The sequence below is a fragment of the Crotalus tigris genome, unplaced genomic scaffold (genome assembly GCF_016545835.1).
Source record: "Crotalus tigris isolate CLP2741 ecotype Arizona unplaced genomic scaffold, ASM1654583v1 scf7180000017549.6302385, whole genome shotgun sequence".
NCBI lineage: Eukaryota > Metazoa > Chordata > Lepidosauria > Squamata > Viperidae > Crotalus > Crotalus tigris.
This window is the reverse complement of record NW_024096467.1, coordinates 1,637,805-1,658,335: the sequence shown is the minus strand read 5'-3', so window position 1 is coordinate 1,658,335 and position 20,531 is coordinate 1,637,805. Positions and strand designations below refer to the sequence as shown.

General features: G+C 39.5%; 1 protein-coding gene across 3 annotated transcripts in view; it reads right to left on the bottom strand.

Annotated features, from left to right (window-relative positions):
* Positions 1–20,531, bottom strand: part of ADAMTS19 (ADAM metallopeptidase with thrombospondin type 1 motif 19) — a 134,064-nt gene that overhangs the window by 97,896 nt on the left and 15,637 nt on the right. For 2 of the 3 annotated variants that reach the window (XR_005556052.1, XM_039337381.1), the window contains exon 3: positions 12,351–12,516. The exons of the other annotated variant lie outside the window; for it this stretch is intronic. Coding sequence is in view for 1 of the 2 variants with exons in the window: in XM_039337381.1 (XP_039193315.1) it covers positions 12,351–12,516 (166 nt within the window). In the remaining variant the exon portion in view is untranslated. The remainder of the gene's footprint in view (positions 1–12,350; positions 12,517–20,531) is intronic. 3 annotated transcript variants of the gene reach the window in all.

The window sequence follows — 20,531 nt, the reverse complement described above, 5'->3', positions numbered from 1 at the left end:
TCACTTAGTGTTAGGTCACCATGAGCTCATAGAGCAAAATAGATATCGCCAACAAACTCGGAGTCCTTGGGTATTGTTAGGAGGGCACTGACTTTTCTAGCCTGACCTATCTATGTTTCCTGGTAAAATACATGGGGAAATACCATTGGAGGAAAATTCCAATTAGGGTTAGGGTTAGGTCAACATGAAGTCGCAGAGTAAAACGGACATCGCCAACAAACTCGAACTGCCTGGGTATGGTTAGGAAGGCACTGACTTTTCTAGCCTGCATTATCTATGTTTCCTGGTAAAATGCATGGGGAAATCCCATTGGAGGAACATTCCACTTAGGGTTAGGGTTAGGTCAATGAGAAGTCGGAGAGCAAAATGGATATCGTCAACAAGTTTGGAGTGCTTGGGTACGGTTAGGAAGGCACTGACTTTTCTAGCCAGACCTTTCGATGTTTCCTGGTAAAATGCATGGGAAAATCCCATTGGAGGAAAATTCCACTTAGGGTTAGGATTAGGTCACCATGAACTCAACAGCAAAATGGAAATCGCCAACAAATTTTGAGTGCTTGGGTATGATTAGGAAGGCACTGACTTTTCTAGCCTGCCCTATCCCATTGGGAGAAAATTCCACTTTCGGTTAGGGTTAGGTCGACATAAAGTCACAGAGCAAAATGGATATCACCAACAAACTGGGTATGGTTAGCAGGGCCCTGACTTTTCTAGCCTGCCCTATCTATGTTTCCTGATAAATTGTATGGGAAAATCCTATTGGAGGAAAATTCCACTTAGGGTTAGCTCACCATGAACTCATAGAGCTAAAAGGACAGCGCCAACAAATTTAGAGAGCTTAGGAAGGCACTGACTTTTCTAGCTTGCCATATCTATGTTTCCTGGTAAAATGAATGGGAAAATCCGATTGGAGGAGAATTCCATTTAGGGTTAAGGATAGGTCAACATGAAGTCGGAGAGCCAAACGGATATCACCAACAAACACGGAGTTCTTGGGTATGATTAGGACGGCACTGACTTTTCTACCCTGCCCTATCTATATTTCCTGGTAAAATGCATGGGAAAATCCCATTGAAGAAAAATTCCACTTAGGGTTAGGGTTAGGTCACCATGATGTCGCCGAGCAAAAAGGATATCACTAACAAACTCGGAATGCTTGGGTATGGTTAGGAGGGCACTGACTTTTCTAGCCTGCATTATCTATGTTTCCTGGTAAAATGCATGGGGAAATCCCATTGGAGGAAAATTCCACTTAGGGTTAGGGTTAGGTCAATGTGAAGTCGGAGAGCAAAATGGATATCGTGAACAAGTTTGGAGTGCTTGGGTATGGTTAGGAAGGCACTGACTTTTTTAGCCTGACCTTTCGATGTTTCTTTGTAAAATGCATGGGAAAATCCCATTGGAGGAAAATTCCACTTAGGGCTAGGATTATGTCACCATGAACTCATACAGCAAAATGAAGATCGCCAACAAACTCGGACTGCCTCGGTATTATTAGGAAAGCACTGACTTTTCTAGCCTGCATTATCTATGTTTCCTGGTAAAATACATGGGAAAATCCCACTCGAGGAAAATTCCACTTAGGGTTAGTGTTAGGTCAATATTAAGTCAGAGAGCAAAATGGACATCGCCAACAAATTTGGAGAGCTTGGGTATGGTTAGGAAGTCACTGACTTTTCTATCATGCCCTATCTATGTTTCCTGCTAAAATGTATGGGAAAAATCCCATGGAGGAAAATTCCACTTAGGGTTAGGGTTAGGTCACCATGAACTCATACAGCAAAATGGAGATCGCCAAAAAACTCGGAGTGCCTGGGTATGGTTAGGAAAGCACTGACTTTTCTAGCCTGCATTATCTATGTTTCCTGGTAAAATACATGGGAAAATCCCATTGGAGGAAAATTCCACTTAGAGTTATGGTTAGGTCAATATGACATTGCAGAGCCAAATGGATATCGCCAACAAGTTTGGAGTGCTTGGATATGGTTAGGAAGGAACTGACTTTTCTCTCCTGCTCTATCGATGTTTCCTGGTAAAATAAATGGGGAAATGCCATTGGAGGAAAATTCCAGTTAGGGTTAGGGTTAGATCCACATGAAGTCGCAGAGCAAAAAGGATATCACTAACAAACTCGGAGTGCCTGGGGATGGTTAGGAAAGCACGGACTTTTCTAGCCTGCCTTATCTATGTTTCCTGGTAAAATACATGGGAAAATCCCATGGGAGAAAAATTCCACTTAGGCTTAGGGTTAGGTCAACATGAAGTCGCAGAGTAAAACAGATATCACCAACAAGTTTGGAGTGCTTGGGTATGGTTAGGAGGGCACTGACTTTTCTAGCCTGACCTATCTATGTTTCCTGGTAAAATGCATGGGAAAATCCCATTGGAGAAAAATTCCACTTAGGGCTAGGGTTAGGTCACCATGAGCTCATAGAGCAAAATAGATATCGCCAACAAACTCGGAGTGCTTGGGTATGGTTAGGAGGGCACTGACTTTTCTAGCCTGACCTATCTATGTTTCCTGGTAAAATACATGGGGAAATCCCATTTGAGAAAAATTCCCCTTAGGGTTAGGTTAGGTCAACATGAAGTCACAGAGCAAAACAGATATCGCCAACAAACTCGGAGTGCTTGGGTATGGTTAGGAGGGCACTGACTTTTCTAGCCTGACCGATCTATGTTTCCTGGTAAAATACATGGGGAAATCCCATTGGAGGAAAATTCCACTTAGGGCTAGGATTAGGTCAACATGAAGCTGCAAAGCAAAATGGATATCGCCAACAAACTCGGACTGCCTGGATATGGTTCGGAAGGCACTGACTTTTCCTGCCTGCCCTATCTATGTTTCCTGGTAAAATACATGGGGAAATCCCATTGGAGGAAAATTCCACTTAAGGTTAGGGTTAGGTCAACATGAAGTTGCAAAGCAAAATGGATATCACCAACAAACTCGGAGTGCTTGGGTATGGTTAGGAGGGCACTGACTTTTCTAGCCTGACCTTTCTATGTTTCCTGGTAAAATGCATGGGAAAATCCCACTGGAGGAACATTTCACTTAGTGTTAGGTCACCATGAGCTCATAGAGCAAAATGGATATCGCCAACAAACTCGGAGTGACTGGGTATGGTTAGGTAGGCACTGACTTTTCTAGCCTGCCCTGTCTATGTTTCCTGGTAAAATACATGGAGAAATCCCATTGGAGGAAAATTCCTCTTAGGGTTAGGGTTAGGTCACCATGAACTCATAGAGCAAAATGGACATCACCAACTATTTTGGTGTGCTTGGGTATGGTTAGGAAGGCACTGACTTTTCCTACCTGCCCTATCTATGTTTCCTGGTAAAATACATGGGGAAATCCCATTTGAGAAAAATTCCCCTTAGGGTTAGGTTAGGTCAACATGAAGTCACAGAGCAAAACAGATATTGCCAACAAACTCGGAGTGCTTGGGTATGTTTAGGAGGGCACTGATTTTTCTAGCCTGAGCTATCTATGTTTCCTGGTAAAATGCATGGGAAAATCCCATTGGAGGAAAATTCCACTTAGGGTTAGGGTTAGGTCACCATGAACTCATAGACCAAAATGGACATCACCAACTATTTTGGTGTGCTTGGGTATGGTTAGGAAGGCACTGACTTTTCCTACCTGCCCTATCTATGTTTCCTGGTAAAATACATGGGAAAATCCCATTTGAGGAAAATTCCCCTTAGGGTTAGGGTTAGGTCAACATGAAGTCACAGAGCAAAACGGATATCACCAAGAAACTCGGAGTGCTTGGGTATGGTTAGGAGGGCACTGACTTTTCTAGCCTGACCTATCTATGTTTCCTGGTAAAATGCATGGGAAAATCCCATTGGAGGAAAATTCCACTTAGGGTTAGGGTTAGGTCAACATGAAGTCACAGAGCAAAACAGATATCGCCAACAAACTCGGAGTGCTTGGGTATGGTTAGGAGGGCACTGATTTTTCTAGCCTGAGCTATCTATGTTTCCTGGTAAAATGCATGGGAAAATCCCATTGGAGGAAAATTCCACTTAGGGTTAGGGTTAGGTCACCATGAACTCATAGAGCAAAATGGACATCACCAACTATTTTGGTGTGCTTGGGTATGGTAAGGAAGGCACTGAGTTTTCTAGCCTGACCTATCTATGTTTCCTGGTAAAATGCATGGGAAAATCCCATTGGAGGAAAATTCCCCTTAGGGTTAGGGTTAGGTCAACATGAAGTCACAGAGCAAAACAGATATCGCCAACAAACTCGGAGTGCTTGGGTATGGTTAGGAGGGCACTGACTTTTCTAGCCTGACCTTTCTATGTTTCCTGGTAAAATGCATGGGAAAATCCCACTGGAGGAACATTTCACTTAGTGTTAGGTCACCATGAGCTCATAGAGCAAAATGGATATCGCCAACAAACTCAAACTGACTGGGTATGGTTAGGAAGGCACTGACTTTTCCTGCTTGCTCTATCTATGTTTCCTGTAAATGAATGGGAAAATCCCATTGGAGGAAAACTCCACTTAGGGTTAGGGTTAGGTCACCATGATGTCGCAGAGCAAAACAGATATCACCAACAAACTCGGAGTGCTTGGGTATGGTTAGGAGGGCACTGTTTTTCTAGCCTGCCCTGTCTATGTTTCCTGGTAAAATACATGGAGAAATCCCATTGGAGGAAAATTCCTCTTAGGGTTAGGGTTAGGTCACCATGAACTCATAGAGCAAAATGGACATCACCAGCTATTTTGGTGTGCTTGGGTATGGTTAGGAAGGCACTGACTTTTCCTACCTGCCCTATCTATGTTTCCTGGTAAAATACATGGGGAAATCCCATTTGAGAAAAATTCCCCTTAGGGTTAGGTTAGGTCAACATGAAGTCACAGAGCAAAACAGATATCGCCAACAAACTCGGAGTGCTTGGGTATGGTTAGGAGGGCACTGACTTTTCTAGCCTGACCTATCTATGTTTCCTGGTAAAATGCATGGGAAAATCCCATTGGAGGAAAATTCCACTTAGGGTTAGGGTTAGGTCACAATGAGCTCATAGAGCAAAACAGATATCGCCAACAAACTCGGACTGCCTGGATATGGTTCGGAAGGCACTGAGTTTTCTAGCCTGACCTATCTATGTTTCCTGGTAAAATGCATGGGAAAATCCCATTGGAGGAAAATTCCCCTTAGGGTTAGGGTTAGGTCACCATGAACTCATAGAGCAAAACAGATATCACCAACAAACTCGGAGTGTTTGGGTATGGTTAGGAGGGCACTGACTTTTCTAGCCTGACCTTTCTATGTTTCCTGGTAAAATGCATGGGAAAATCCCACTGGAGGAACATTTCACTTAGTGTTAGGTCACCATGTGCTCATAGAGCAAAATGGATATTGCCAACAAACTCGGACTTACTGGGTATGGTTAGGAAGGCACTGACTTTTCCTGCTTGCTCTATCTATGTTTCCTGTAAATGAATGGGAAAATCCCATTGGAGGAAAACTCTACTTAGGGTTAGGGTTAGGTCACCATGAGCTCATAGAGCAAAATGAACATCGCCAACAATTTAGAGTGCTTGTGTATGGGTAGGAAGGCACTGACTTTTCCTACATGCCCTATCTATGTTTCCTGGTAAAATACATGGGGAAATCCCATTTGAGGAAAATTCCAGTTAGGGTTAGAGTTAGGTCAACATGAATTCGCAGAGTAAAATGGATATAACCAACAAACTCGGAGTCCTTGGGTATGGTTAGGAGGGCACTGACTTTTCTAGCCTGACCTATCTATGTTTCCTGGTAAAATACATGGGGAAATCCCATTGGAGGAAAATTCCATATAGGGTTAGGTCAACATGAAGTCACAGAGCAAAACGGATATCACCAAGAAACTCGGAGTGCTTAGGTATGGTTAGGAGGGCATGACTTTTATAGCCTGACCTATCTATGTTTCATGGTAAAATGCATGGGAAAATCCCATTGGAGGAAAATTCCACTTAGGGTTATCGTTAGGTCACCATGAGCTCATAGAGCAAAATGGACATCGCGAACAATTTTGGAGTGCTTGAGTATGGTTAGGAAGGCAATGACTTTTCCTACCTGCCCTATCTATGTTTCCTGGTAAAATACATGGGGAAATGCCGTTGGAGGAAAATTCATGTTAGGGTTAGGGTTAGGTCAACATGAAGTCGCAGAGCAAAACGGATATGACCAACAAACTCGGAGTGCTTGGGTATGGTTAGGAGGGCACAGACTTTTCTAGCCTGGCCTGTCTATGTTTCCTGGTAAAATACATGGAGAAATCCCATTGGAGGAAAATTCCACTTAGGGTTAGGGTTAGGTCACCATGAACTCATAGAGCAAAATGGACATCACCAACTATTTTGGAGTGCTTGGGTATGGTTAGGAAGGCACTGACTTTTCCTACCTGCCCTATCTATGTTTCCTGGTAAAATACATGGGGAAATCCCATTTGAGGAAAATTCCCCTTAGGGTTAGGGTTAGGTCAACATGAAGTCACAGAGCAAAACAGATATCACCAACAAACTCAGAGTGCTTGGGTATGGTTAGGAGGGCACTGACTTTTCTAGCCTGACCTATCTATGTTTCCTGGTAAAATGCATGGGAAAATCCCATTGGAGAAAAATTCCACTTAGGGCTAGGGTTAGGTCACCATGAGCTCATAGAGCAAAATAGATATCGCCAACAAACTCGGACTGCTTGGATATGGTTCGGAAGGCACTGATTTTTCCTGCCTGCCCTATCTATGTTTCCTGGTAAAATACATGGGGAAATCCCATTGGAGGAAAATTCCACTTAAGGTTAGGGTTAGGTCAACATGAAGTTGCAGAGCAAAATGGATATCACCAACGAACTCGGAGTGTTTGGGTATGGTTAGGAGGGCACTGACTTTTCTAGCCTGACCTTTCTATGTTTCCTGGTAAAATGCATGGGAAAATCCCACTGGAGGAACATTTCACTTAGTGTTAGGTCACCATGAGCTCATAGAGCAAAATGGATATTGCCAACAAACTCGGACTTACTGGGTATGGTTAGGAAGGCACTGACTTTTCCTGCTTGCTCTATCTATGTTTCCTGTAAATGAATGGGAAAATCCCATTGGAGGAAAACTCTACTTAGGGTTAGGGTTAGGTCACCATGAGCTCATAGAGCAAAATGAACATCGCCAACAATTTAGAGTGCTTGTGTATGGGTAGGAAGGCACTGACTTTTCCTACATGCCCTATCTATGTTTCCTGGTAAAATACATGGGGAAATCCCATTTGAGGAAAATTCCAGTTAGGGTTAGAGTTAGGTCAACATGAATTCGCAGAGTAAAATGGATATAACCAACAAACTCGGAGTCCTTGGGTATGGTTAGGAGGGCACTGACTTTTCTAGCCTGACCTATCTATGTTTCCTGGTAAAATACATGGGGAAATCCCATTGGAGGAAAATTCCATATAGGGTTAGGTCAACATGAAGTCACAGAGCAAAACGGATATCACCAAGAAACTCGGAGTGCTTAGGTATGGTTAGGAGGGCATGACTTTTATAGCCTGACCTATCTATGTTTCATGGTAAAATGCATGGGAAAATCCCATTGGAGGAAAATTCCACTTAGGGTTATCGTTAGGTCACCATGAGCTCATAGAGCAAAATGGACATCACCAACTATTTTGGAGTGCTTGGGTATGGTTAGGAAGGCACTGACTTTTCCTACCTGCCCTATCTATGTTTCCTGGTAAAATACATGGGGAAATGCCGTTGGAGGAAAATTCATGTTAGGGTTAGGTCAACATGAAGTCGCAGAGCAAAACGGATATCACCAACAAACTCGGAGTGCTTGGGTATGGTTAGGAGGGCACAGACTTTTCTAGCCTGGCCTGTCTATGTTTCCTGGTAAAATACATGGAGAAATCCCATTGGAGGAAAATTCCACTTAGGGTTAGGGTTAGGTCACCATGAACTCATAGAGCAAAATGGACATCACCAACTATTTTGGAGTGCTTGGGTATGGTTAGGAAGGCACTGACTTTTCCTACCTGCCCTATCTATGTTTCCTGGTAAAATACATGGGGAAATCCCATTTGAGGAAAATTCCCCTTAGGGTTAGGGTTAGGTCAACATGAAGTCACAGAGCAAAACAGATATCGCCAACAAACTCAGAGTGCTTGGGTATGGTTAGGAGGGCACTGACTTTTCTAGCCTGACCTATCTATGTTTCCTGGTAAAATGCATGGGAAAATCCCATTGGAGAAAAATTCCACTTAGGGCTAGGGTTAGGTCACCATGAGCTCATAGAGCAAAATAGATATCGCCAACAAACTCGGACTGCCTGGATATGGTTCGGAAGGCACTGATTTTTCCTGCCTGCCCTATCTATGTTTCCTGGTAAAATACATGGGGAAATCCCATTGGAGGAAAATTCCACTTAAGGTTAGGGTTAGGTCAACATGAAGTTGCAGAGCAAAATGGATATCACCAACAAACTCGGAGTGTTTGGGTATGGTTAGGAGGGCACTGACTTTTCTAGCCTGACCTTTCTATGTTTCCTGGTAAAATGCATGGGAAAATCCCACTGGAGGAACATTTCACTTAGTGTTAGGTCACCATGAGCTCATAGAGCAAAATGGATATTGCCAACAAACTCGGACTTACTGGGTATGGTTAGGAAGGCACTGACTTTTCCTGCTTGCTCTATCTATCTTTCATGTAAATGAATGGGAAAATCCCATTGGAGGAAAACTCTACTTAGGGTTAGGGTTAGGAAGGCACTGACTTTTCTAGCATGCCCTACCTATGTTTCATGGTAAAATGAATGGGAAAATCCCATTGGAGGAAAATTCCACTTAGGGTTAGGATTACGTCACCATGAACTCATAGAACAAAATGGACATCGCCAACAATTTTGGAGTGCTTGCGTGTGGTTAGGAAGGCACTGACTTTTCCTACCTACCCTATCTATATTTCCTGGTAAAATACATGGGGAAATGCCATTGGAGGAAAATTCATGTTAGGGTTAGGTTTAGGTCAACATGAAGTCGTAGAGCAAAACGGATATCACCAAAAAACTCGGAGTGCTTGGGTATGGTTAGGAGGGCACTGACTTTTCTAGCCTGACCTATCTATGTTTCCTGGTAAAATGCTTGGGAAAATCCCATTGGAGGAAAATTCCACTTAGGGTTAGGGTTAGGTCACCATGAACTCATAGAGCAAAATGGACATCACCAACTATTTTGGAGTGCTTGGGTATGGTTAGGAAGGCACTGACTTTTCCTACCTGCCCTATCTATGTTTCCTGGCAAAATACATGGGGAAATGCCATTGGAGGAAAATTCATGTTAGGGTTAGGTTTAGGTCAACATAAAGTCGCAGATCAAAACGAATATCACCAAAAAACTTGGAGTGCTTGGGTATGGTTAGGAGGGCACTGACTTTTCTAGCCTGACCTATCTATGGTTCCTAGTAAAATGCAAGGGAAAATCCCATTGGAGGAAAATTCCACTTAGGGTTAGGGTTAGGTCACCATGAACTCATAAAGCAAAATGGGCATCGCCAACAAATTTGGAGTGCTTGGGTATGGTTCGGAAGGCATTGAATTTTCCTTCCTGCCATATCTATGTTTCCTGGTAAAATATATGGAGAAATCCCATTGGAGGAAAATTCCTCTTAGGGTTAGGGTTAGGTCACCATGATGTCGCAGAGCAAAACAGATATCACCAACAAACTCGGAGTGCTTGGGTATGGTTAGGAGGGCACTGACTTTTCTAGCCTGCCCTGTCTATGTTTCCTGGTAAAATACATGGAGAAATCCCATTGGAGGAAAATTCCTCTTAGGGTTAGGGTTAGGTCACCATGAACCCATAGAGCAAAATGGACATCACCAACTATTTTGGTGTGCTTGGGTATGGTTAGGAAGGCACTGACTTTTCCTACCTGCCCTATCTATGTTTCCTGGTAAAATACATGGGGAAATCCCACTGGAGGAAAATTCCACTTAGGTTTATGTCAACATGAAGTCGCAGAGTAAAACGGATATCATCAACAAACTCGCTGTTTTTGGGTATTGTTAGGAGGGAACTTGCTTTTCTAGCCTGCCCTATCTATGTTTCCTGGTGAAATGCATGGGAAAATCCCATTGGAGAAAAATTCCACTTAGGGTTAGGGTTAGGTCAACATGAAGTCGGAGAGCAAAATGGATATCGCCAATAAACTCGGAATGCTTCGGTATGGTTAGGAGGGCACTAAGTTTTCTAGCCTACCCTATCGATGTTTCCTGTTAAAATACATGGGAAAATCCCATTGGAAGAAAATTCCACTTAGGGCAGTGATGGCGAACTTTTTAAGAGAGAAAGTGCCCAAACTGCAACCCAAAACCCACTTAAGCCTCATGTGGTGCCAGGTGGGCATGGCCCATTGCGTGGGCCTGACTGCAATGGTAACAGTAGACTGGGTGGGACTAAGAAGTTCAATCAATCAATTCCAACTTTCCACGAGAAGTTGAAATTGATTGATTGATTGACCTTTTTTTTTTGCACATGGCGGCGGAGGCCTAAAGCGAAAAGGTTTTATAAAACCCAGCTGAAGGCCTAAGACTGGGGCAAGAGGGCTTTGCGTGCCAACTGTGGCACACGTGCCATAGGTTCGCCACCATGGGAATAGCTAATCAACATGTAGTAAATTCTAACTCAAATCCATATCCAATGAGAAAAATAATTCCAGGCTCATTTTTTTCCTTTAATCATGAAACAGTGTAGTAGAAAGTTCCTGAAAACAAGTAACAAATATTTATATATACTGAGGTGCACTACAGTCTTACGAATAATAACTTAAACATTTGAGTAATTATATTAAAACAATCTTATTCCCAAGTAAGTAAAAATATATTTACAAGAGGAAAAAATTATGTTAATTAGGTATTATGAAATCCTTTTCATTTTTCCTCTTCAATCCAATATTTAAGAAAGATAATAAAAACAGAATAAAATATTAGTAAAAAAATCATTACACCTATTCAATACCCCTGTATATAATTGTTACATTTAAAACCCTTTTTTCAGTTTCAAAGTATTACTGGCTCAGGAAATATTCTATGCTTAAAATTGGTCTGTCAGTGGTATTCCATATACAAACTATGTATATGGAGTAAATGCAATAGATCACATAAATATGAGGAAAAACTAGTTGGGGTAAGTACAACAGAAGCTTAAAAATAATAATAATAACTTTTGCTATATGCTACATACTATTATGAATTTAAAAGATAGCAGAAATAGTAAGCTACCATTACTTTTTATAAATAATCTAATGACAAAAGATACATGAATTACTTGACAGAAAGGTTAATGTAATTTGTTTATGACTACATTTATCCCTTTGGAAAATCCAAATAAGAAATCAATGGCTTGTACAGGACCTGAAAATTTCATCAGCAGGACAAAACAAGGATTGTGCTGTTGCAATATTCATTTCATCATTTCTACCCTCCCACCCTGATTATCCATAAAATAAAAATGTAGACCTTGCCTTCTTAACCTCACATCCCAACTGTTAGAAGAATAATGACAAAGAAAACAAACCATAAATTTAATATAATAGTCATTCATATCAAATTACATTATATTCAAAACGACCACCTACTTAAAAAGCCTACTTGCAGGACATATCTGAGTTAAGTAATCATCATAGCTGATTTGTAAAAAAAAATACTGATTTCTAAAAAAAATTGCAAAATATAAGACTGGTAAAGCTATCTTTCAAAGGGGATTACAATTAGACAACACAACTATTCAGTTTGTGAACATTTATTTTAACTGATAAATACAACTTGAAAACCGCAAGAAAAATTATCTCGAGCAGAAGAAAGTTGTAAAATCAGAAAAGAGAGTGGTCCTATCCCAACTGGGAGTTACAGATTATCTGTTCTATTAAAATCCTTGCACAACACTGCTTGGTTGTCTTACTATCTTCAGTTAACCTTAATTCCAAGTAAAAGAGTTTTTAATCCGCTGTTCATAAATGAAGGCAAATGATGTATTGTAGTGAGAAATCTCGGTAACTTTATTTTATCCTAATGAAACAGATCCAAATAACGACTACTGAAATAAATGAAGATTTATTTAACTTTCTACCAGTAGACCAGAATTCTCAGCCTGGTATTCATCAAATATTCCCAGAATTCATGGTAAATAAGTTTATTTGCAAACTTGGAAGTTGAAGTTATGGAAAGCACCAAGCTGGAGAAGACTGATTTTAGGACAAGATAATAGGAAACCCCTATAAAAGGAATCAGACAAGCAGAACAGTGAGAAATGAAGATTTACATAAAGTACATATTAAATTAAAATATATTAATTGAAATTATATTACCAGAAAAAACACCACAGTATTGACTATGAGGGATGGATTTTTCAGGGGGTCTTTCATGTATAGATCTTTTACGTCTGCACACCCGATGCGCTTGACCTATCACAGCCAAACTATGATTGAATGGCTCAATAAATATGAAGTCGTCATTCATCTGCAAAAAACCAATCTGTAGGGAAAACAAAAGCAACAGATTAAGATTTCATCATTCTATAAAGAAAATAAAATATTTAAAATTATGTTTTAAGAATTGTAGCAATACAGTATCAAATGACACTACTGTTATGACTGTTCTATTTTACAAGCTGATCAGAAAAATCAGGTGCCATAGCCTTTAGGAAAATATGGGAACATTAATTCCTTCATTTCAATTCACTAAAGAGTTTCAATTATTTTTAAAAAATGTGTTATGTGTTAAATGTGTTTAATGTTTTGAAAAATAAATCAATTAAGAAAACAGCCCATCATTTTTCTAAAGAGTAACACATCTCAAATTTCTGGATTGGATTGGATTAGATTAGATTAGATGTCCATAGTATTCATATGTATATGTATATACACACACACACACATACACACGCGGGGGGGAGGGAGGGAAGAAGGGAGGAAGGGAGGGAGATAGAATCTGCTTCAGTTGATATTCTCCATATAAAATAATCTTTATATCAAGAAAATCAGTGCAAGCAAGTTTTTTGAAACCTTAATTAGTTTTAATTTGTTTACATGGGATTCTAAACTTGAAAATTTCTGTACTGATGGTAAAAAATGTACTAATACCATAGTTTGTAACCTGAAACACACTGAGCTCCTGATATCAAAATAATTTCATGGTGTATAGAATTTGATAAACTTTCTGCTAATATAGCACTGCCCACCACTCCAAATCATGGTGGGTGGTATCTTATTGGTTTTTAAGCTAGAGAGAGAGAGAGAGAGAGAGAGAGAGAGAGAGAGAGAGAGAGAGAGAGAGAGAGAGAGAGAGAGATTGCATTTCCAAAGCAAAATGTACAGTTGCAGAATACATTTTTATATAAAAATCAGAAATCTTAACAAGAGAGAGAGAGATATCCATTCTATTCCACTAACAATTCTTATAATATTGCAAACCTTACTGCTGGATCATATGTAAATATAACCCATTCTAGTACCTTAGTAACAACACCAAGCAGACAAATGGCCCCAGTAAGATCACTAACAGGATATGCAGGGAATTACTTCCTTGTCATTTCCCCAATATTTGATGATCAGAGTATAGACCTGCTTTATGAATTTTAAACAAAATCCTTTTAAAATTATGTAAACTAGTGGCCATTACCAACTCTTGTAGTAACAAATACTATGTGTTAATTACATATGTGAAGATGCTTTTGTTTGCCTTGAATTCTCTACTAATCATGATGACCCTTTTCAATCAATGTAAAAGGGTAAAAAAGTTCTGTATCCATTTCTCTACGTTAGATAGTTTATGTCTTCTTATTTTTTTATAAATGAAAAGAAACTTAGCATGTTTCACTCTTTCTACTTATGGAGGATTCTCCTGACCATTAATGCTTTAAGTTCTTTTATCTGGACACTGTCTACTAATCCAACTGGTATTGCATTTGATATAGCTGAGTTTGCACAAGCAAGATTCAGGTTCAAATTCCTGCTCAAAACTCACTGGGTGGCCTCTGACAAATCACTTGATCTCCGTCTCAGTATCTGATGGAATCACTGAAAACTAATGAATGCTTTAACATTATAAACAACAAAGATATAATACATGTTGTAGAGAAAAAGATGTCTTCTTGTTTTTACTAAAAGGGGAAAAATACTTTTATTGTCTTAAAGAAACATTGCATATGGCAAACTACCAATGAAGAAAAAGTTAAACTGTAAAATTTAATTTTGTTAGCATAGCCATGGCTGATGCTATATTTCCCCAGATGTTCTTTAAAAAAACCCAGTAAAATCACATTTAAGATCCATATTCCTGAGGATTGGAAAAGGGCTGATGTGGTTCCCATCTTCAAGAAAGGAAAAAAAAGAACGGACCAGGAAACTACAGACCAATCGTTTTAACATCAATACCTGGGAAGATCCTAGAAAAGATAATCAAAAAACAGATCTGCAAACAACTAGAAGCAAACAAAGTTATAACTAGTAGCCACCATGGGTTTCTTAAAAACAAATTGTCAACACTGTGCCAATGGATGTCAGTGCTCTGACCACTGAGAATCAGCAGCCATTTTACTTTTGCTTTTAACATGCCCTTTCTGTTCTTCTAGAGTTCAGATGTAGAAGGGTGGAATGGGGTAAATGCTTGAGGGTTTAGCTAGCCATAACAATGCAGAAGTGTGGGAACTCAAGGACATTGTCTGATAAGGTTGTGGGCTGAGGAGCCGGAGAGAAAAGCCTGTGTTTTGCGCTAATTGGGGAATGTGATTTATGACAGTTTTTATGGGGTGGGAAATGCAACTTGTTAATTTGTATCCGGGGGGAGGGAATCTCAGTCTTGGGTTCAACTATGTAAATGCCAATACTTTGTTTCCTGAATAAAATGTTCTTTAAGGAAGAATTCCGTGCCTTGAAGACCTTTTGATTGGTTTCATCTATCGGAACCATGACACAAATCACGCCAAACCAATCTTATTTCATTCTTCGACAAAGTGACTAAACTAATAGACCAGCAACATACTGTGGATGTAGTATACTTAGACTTCAGTAAGGCATTTGATAAAGTAGACCACAACCTACTCCTTGGTAAGCTAGAAAAAGGTGGAATAAACAACATCATCATAGTTGGCTGGCAAACCGAACTCAATGAGTAGTCCTCAACGGCACTACATCCACATGGAGAGAAGTAAGCAGTGGGGTATCACAAGGTTCTGTCCTAGGCCCAGTACTCTTCAATATCTTCATCAGTGACTTAGATGAGTGAATTGAAGGGGAACTCATCAAATCTGCAGATGACACCAAACTGGCAGGAGTAGCCAACACCCGAGAAGACCAACTAAGGATCCAAAAAGATCTTGACTAACTTGAACACTGGGCCCTATCCAACAAAATGAGTTTCAATGTGGAGAAAAGCAAAGTTTTACATTTAGGAAGGAAAAATCAAAGGTACAAGTACAGATTGGGCAAGACCTGGCTTAAAAACAGTAAATGTGAGAGAGACCTTGGAGTCCTAGTGGATGACCATTTAAACATGAGCCAGGAGTGTGCAGTGGCAGCCAAAAAAGCTAATACAATCCTGGTTGTATAAACACAGGCATAGAATCAAGATCACGCAAGGTATCAGTATCGCTTTATAAAACCCTGGTAAGACCACACTTGGAATACTGTAGCCAATTTTGGTCACTGTATCACAAAAAAAAAAAAAAATGTTGAGACTTTGGAAAAAATTCAGAGAAGAGCAACTAAGATGATCAAAGACCTGGAGAGTAAAACATACAAAGAACGGCTGCAGGACTTGGGTTTTGCTAGTCTAAAGAAAAGAAGAAACAGGGGAGACATGATAGCAGTATTCCAGTATTTGAGGGGCTGCCACAAAGAAGAGGGGGTCATGTTATTCACCAAAGTACCGGACAAGAAACAATGGTTGAAAACTGATCAAATAGAGAAGCAACCTGGAATTAAGGAGAAACTTCCTGACAGTGAGGACAATTAACCAGTGGAACAGCTTGCCTCCAGAAATCATCTTCACAACCATCCAACAGACTTAATCTATAGCAGTGGTTCTCAACCTTTTTAATGCCGCAACCCCCAACTGGTTGTAAGTCAAGGACTAAACCGGTCGTAAGTCGAGGACTCTACCCAACTGGTCGTAAGTTGAGGACTTTCCCTGCCCAGGAGCACTGTGCATGTGTGGTACCGCCCCCTCCACCAGCCGAGGCATAGCTGGCAAGCAGCAGAGACGGAGCAGGCCGATCACCGGCTGGGCCACCAGCTGGCCCAGCCCAAGGGAGATAAGGAACCCGCCAAAAAGGGGGAAAAAATGGCGGACAGCCTTGCTTGGCGACCCCCGTGAAATGGTTGATCGACCCCAAATGGGGTCGCGAGCCATAGGTTGAGATCTATAGGAAGTGGTGTTGCTAGTTATCCATAATTTCACAATGTTGTTTGGTTAACATGAAAAGGGGAAGATGTTACGGGTATTGCGTTTACCTTATATGCAGCTCTATCATTCATCTCTATTGTATTTGTTTCCTGTATCACATTGCTACTCTATGATTCATCTCTATTGTTCCTGTGATGCATTTCCTGTTCCTGTTGTATCCCCCCCCTCTCTCTCTGTCTCTGTCTCACACACAAACACATACACACACACACAAGTTGGCTTTTGCTCAGTGATGGCTTTTATTGTATTTATTTACTCCACATGAAACAGAAATGTAAATGGATAAAATTACTCAAAAATAGTATTCAGATATATCTGCTATTCTATGTTATACATTACATATTTTATATGTTCTATTATAAAACTCTATTTGGAAGAAAGGAATGTCCATTTAATCCAAATGTATTTCATTGACCTAATTTATGTCATTCTTGCAATTACACAACTGATGTTTTTATGTCATCTGTCAAATTATATCGTCTATATCAAATTATATCATTGCTACTGCTCTATAATTATATAAATGATGAAAATCACCCAAAAATGTAAATTATTCAATCACTTAAATGACCTAAATTGCCACAAATGACATACTTCAAATTAATTGTCCGGAATACTTCAGGAAAAATGGACTTTATTTTTTTCAGGTAATATTCAATATAAAATTTTGTTCATTAAATTTAGGGTATGAGGCTAAGGCTATTCACTGAATCAAACTTTTATTGTATGTGAAATAATTTATAATATAATTTGCTTCTCAATAAACTGAACTTTCTTTCAGCTTTTTTCACATTCACATCCACTTATTCTAGTGTGCGTTTTAGTGTTATTCCTTATTCTTCCTCAGTTAATTGTGCCTATAATACTAGGAATAAACACACAGACATATAATTGGGAGACAGTAAGTATGCATTTTTGATGGAGAAAATTATTTGGTGCTCAGAAATGAGATTATAATTGCAACGCAAAAAAATAAAATCACATCTCTGTTGTGTGGTGGTTTGTCATGGAAGCAATAGAGTGTTTTCTAGAGATTTCCTGTGTTTCACAATGGAGGGTCTTCCTCAATGGTCAGGTGGTCTTATTCGAATTCTACAGAGATGCATTAACATACAAACCTGGAGTTCCTATTAGCTTCTGCAAGCAGAGCTTTACCATGGTTCTAGTTCTATTAAGCAATTTCTAGAAACTGCAGTGAATCTTTTATTTTTCAAACAAGGCAATTTGCTACTGAGGGAAATGACTACCAAAGGAAAGAAGACTACCTCATATAGTGTTCAACAATGCAGAAATAAAGGTGGGAAAACAACAATAAAGTGATTCCTTCCTCTACATCATGATTCTTATAAAGGTGTAAGTACTCATTTATTTAAGAACAAATTTGTTGCCCCAAGAAAGGAATATTCTAGTCTTCTTTTAAAAAGACTAATGAGAGATAGCATTTGCTTATTTCCTGTCAGGCCCAGATAAAAAATGACAGTCCAGTCAAAATTCAGTTATTTGCTCACACCAAATAGACAGAATCTTGCAGATTAAACCTATACTACTCTCACCCCAGTTCATATAACTTGGGAGTTTCTAGGGAGTGCTATTATATGTTTCTTCTGTTTTTAATACAGCTTTGGGTTGTATTGTCTCTTGTCTTGTTCCCCTCTTGGCATGTGTACCAATCTTCCTGGGAAACTGCGCTTCAGTACAGTCCATCATACTATCTCTCCCTTTATGGGCACAATCCATCACGCCTCCACTTCATTCAATAAGACTCACCCTAGTCCTAAGCCCTACCAACTACAAAATCATGGAAATAATGGAGAAAACAGAAAGATCACACAAAAATCATTCCATGGCTGAGTCTCAGTAGTAATTCTTGGTTACTAATTAACTCCTTTAAACTGTACAGGTAGTCCTCAACTTACAAATGAGACTTTCTACTGCTAAGCGATGTGGTCGTTAAGAGAGTCATGCACAATTTTACAATCTTTTTTGCTAGGGTCATTAAGCAAATCACATGATCATTAGATAAATTCGGCTTCCTTGGTTGACTTTTTTTTCAGAAGTTTGCAAATGTCAACTGCACAACCCCAGGACATTACAACTCTCATAAATATAAGGTGACCAACCATCCTCCTTTAGGAAAGACAGTCCCCCTTTTGTGAATTCTGTCCTCCCTCGAAAAGTGTCCTACATGTCCTCCTTTTCGCTATTTGAAGACCAATCTGCAGGGCTTTTTTTTCTCATAGAACGCTCAGAACGGCGTTCCGGCACCTTTTTTTGATGGTTTTCTTTCAACTTTTGCATGAGCTATGCTACTCCCCCCATTGGCTTTTGAAAGCCAATAGGAATTGCTGTTGGGCGGTGGTGCTGGCAGGCGGCTGCAGGCGGGGCGTGTCGATGGCGGGCTGCCCCCTGGGGCCAGAGCCGGCGCAGCTGGTGCTTTGGGAGCCACAGGGCCCACTCTACACAGCAGGGCAGCAGTGCTGGCAGGGTGACTGCAGGTGGGGGCGCAGCATGTAAGCATAATTACAATATAAAATGTTATTGTTACAAATGTTTTTTATTATACATTTATCATATTATAGTGTATTCTGTATTATTGTTGCAATGAATAAAATGTTTCTTTTATTTACGATATTTTTTTCTTCAATTTATTTGTGTCCTCCTTTTCATTGTAAAAATGTTGGTCACCTTAATAAATAGATACCAGTTGGTCATATGACTGTTGGGACACTTTGACAGTCACAACAATGAGGACACTCAGGTCATAAGAGTGAACATAGTTGTAACTCTGACTGGTCATTAAATGAACAATCATAAGTCAAGGACTATTTAATTATGTCTTGGTAAGTATATGTCATGTCAGTTATTATATTACGATCTGCTCAGATCTGACATGGAACTGCAAGTGAAGTTTGTAATCCCCAAGTCCCTTTTTGATTATTTTTATTATTAATAAAATTATTAACTTGAATGCTATGCTATCATGTTAAAGTTCACAATACTCTGATTAATCTTAACCCCTTCTCTATTTTGTCACATACTGCAGATGAAGCAACTATTTTAGCAATCTCTATTTTATAAAATTCTTCATGCATATTTCTAACTAATCTGATATTTGAATATTTATTTCCTTTCAGTTACTTAATGATTGCAATAAGATCTTTTATCTTTCAGAAATTGCATACAATCCATACCTGAGGTGTATGACTGAATGGGTTGAATTCTTTAAAATCCTATGGGAAAGGTGGTACCATACATAACCTGGCTCTGTGCCACATAGGGCTTTAAAGGTGATGACCAGACTTTGAATTACACCTGGAAAGAAGTCAGTGCAGCTCATGCAACAAATGTGTTACATGGGCAAATATATAGGCCCTCCTTATTGTGCTGCATTCTGGACCAGCTGAAATTTCTTGGTGATCTTCAAGGGCAGCCCTATGTAGAATGTGCTATCAGAAGGATTAAACTTTCTCTTCCCCCTTCAATAAAAGCCAAAGATACAGTATAATATTTATACTTCTAAAGTTTGTTAAATTGCTTTGGATGGGCAGACAACCAGCTCCTGCCCTCCCTTTTTATAAGGTTTTGTAGTTTAAAGATTTAGCCTATCATTATCAATGGAATGGAATGTGTTGGGCTATTACAAATGTTTCCTTATATTAAAGTGGGGGGTCAGATGCCTTCCTATTTAATGTTACACAAATGATTCTTATCTAGAACTAAAACAGAGATGTTTTTCTATGCATAAATTATAAATCTTCCTTTACATAGTTTTGCTACATGATGTCTCTTTTGTTTCTAATGGAGAAACTAGCTTTATACAATGACATTACTTAATTTAAATTTATTGTAAACATATAAGAAAAATATTGCACAAATTAGGACAATTTATTCACATTACCAAACCTAATACAAAAATGTATGCAATAGCAGAAATCAACATGAAAATATGTATATTTTTCCACAGACCTTTTAAAAAAGTCACAAACTGACACGGAAATGGGAATAGAATTAAGAAACGGATAAATAAGAAAAAAATATAGATTCATTTTTATTTTCAACATGAACTTAGAAACTGTTCAAACATG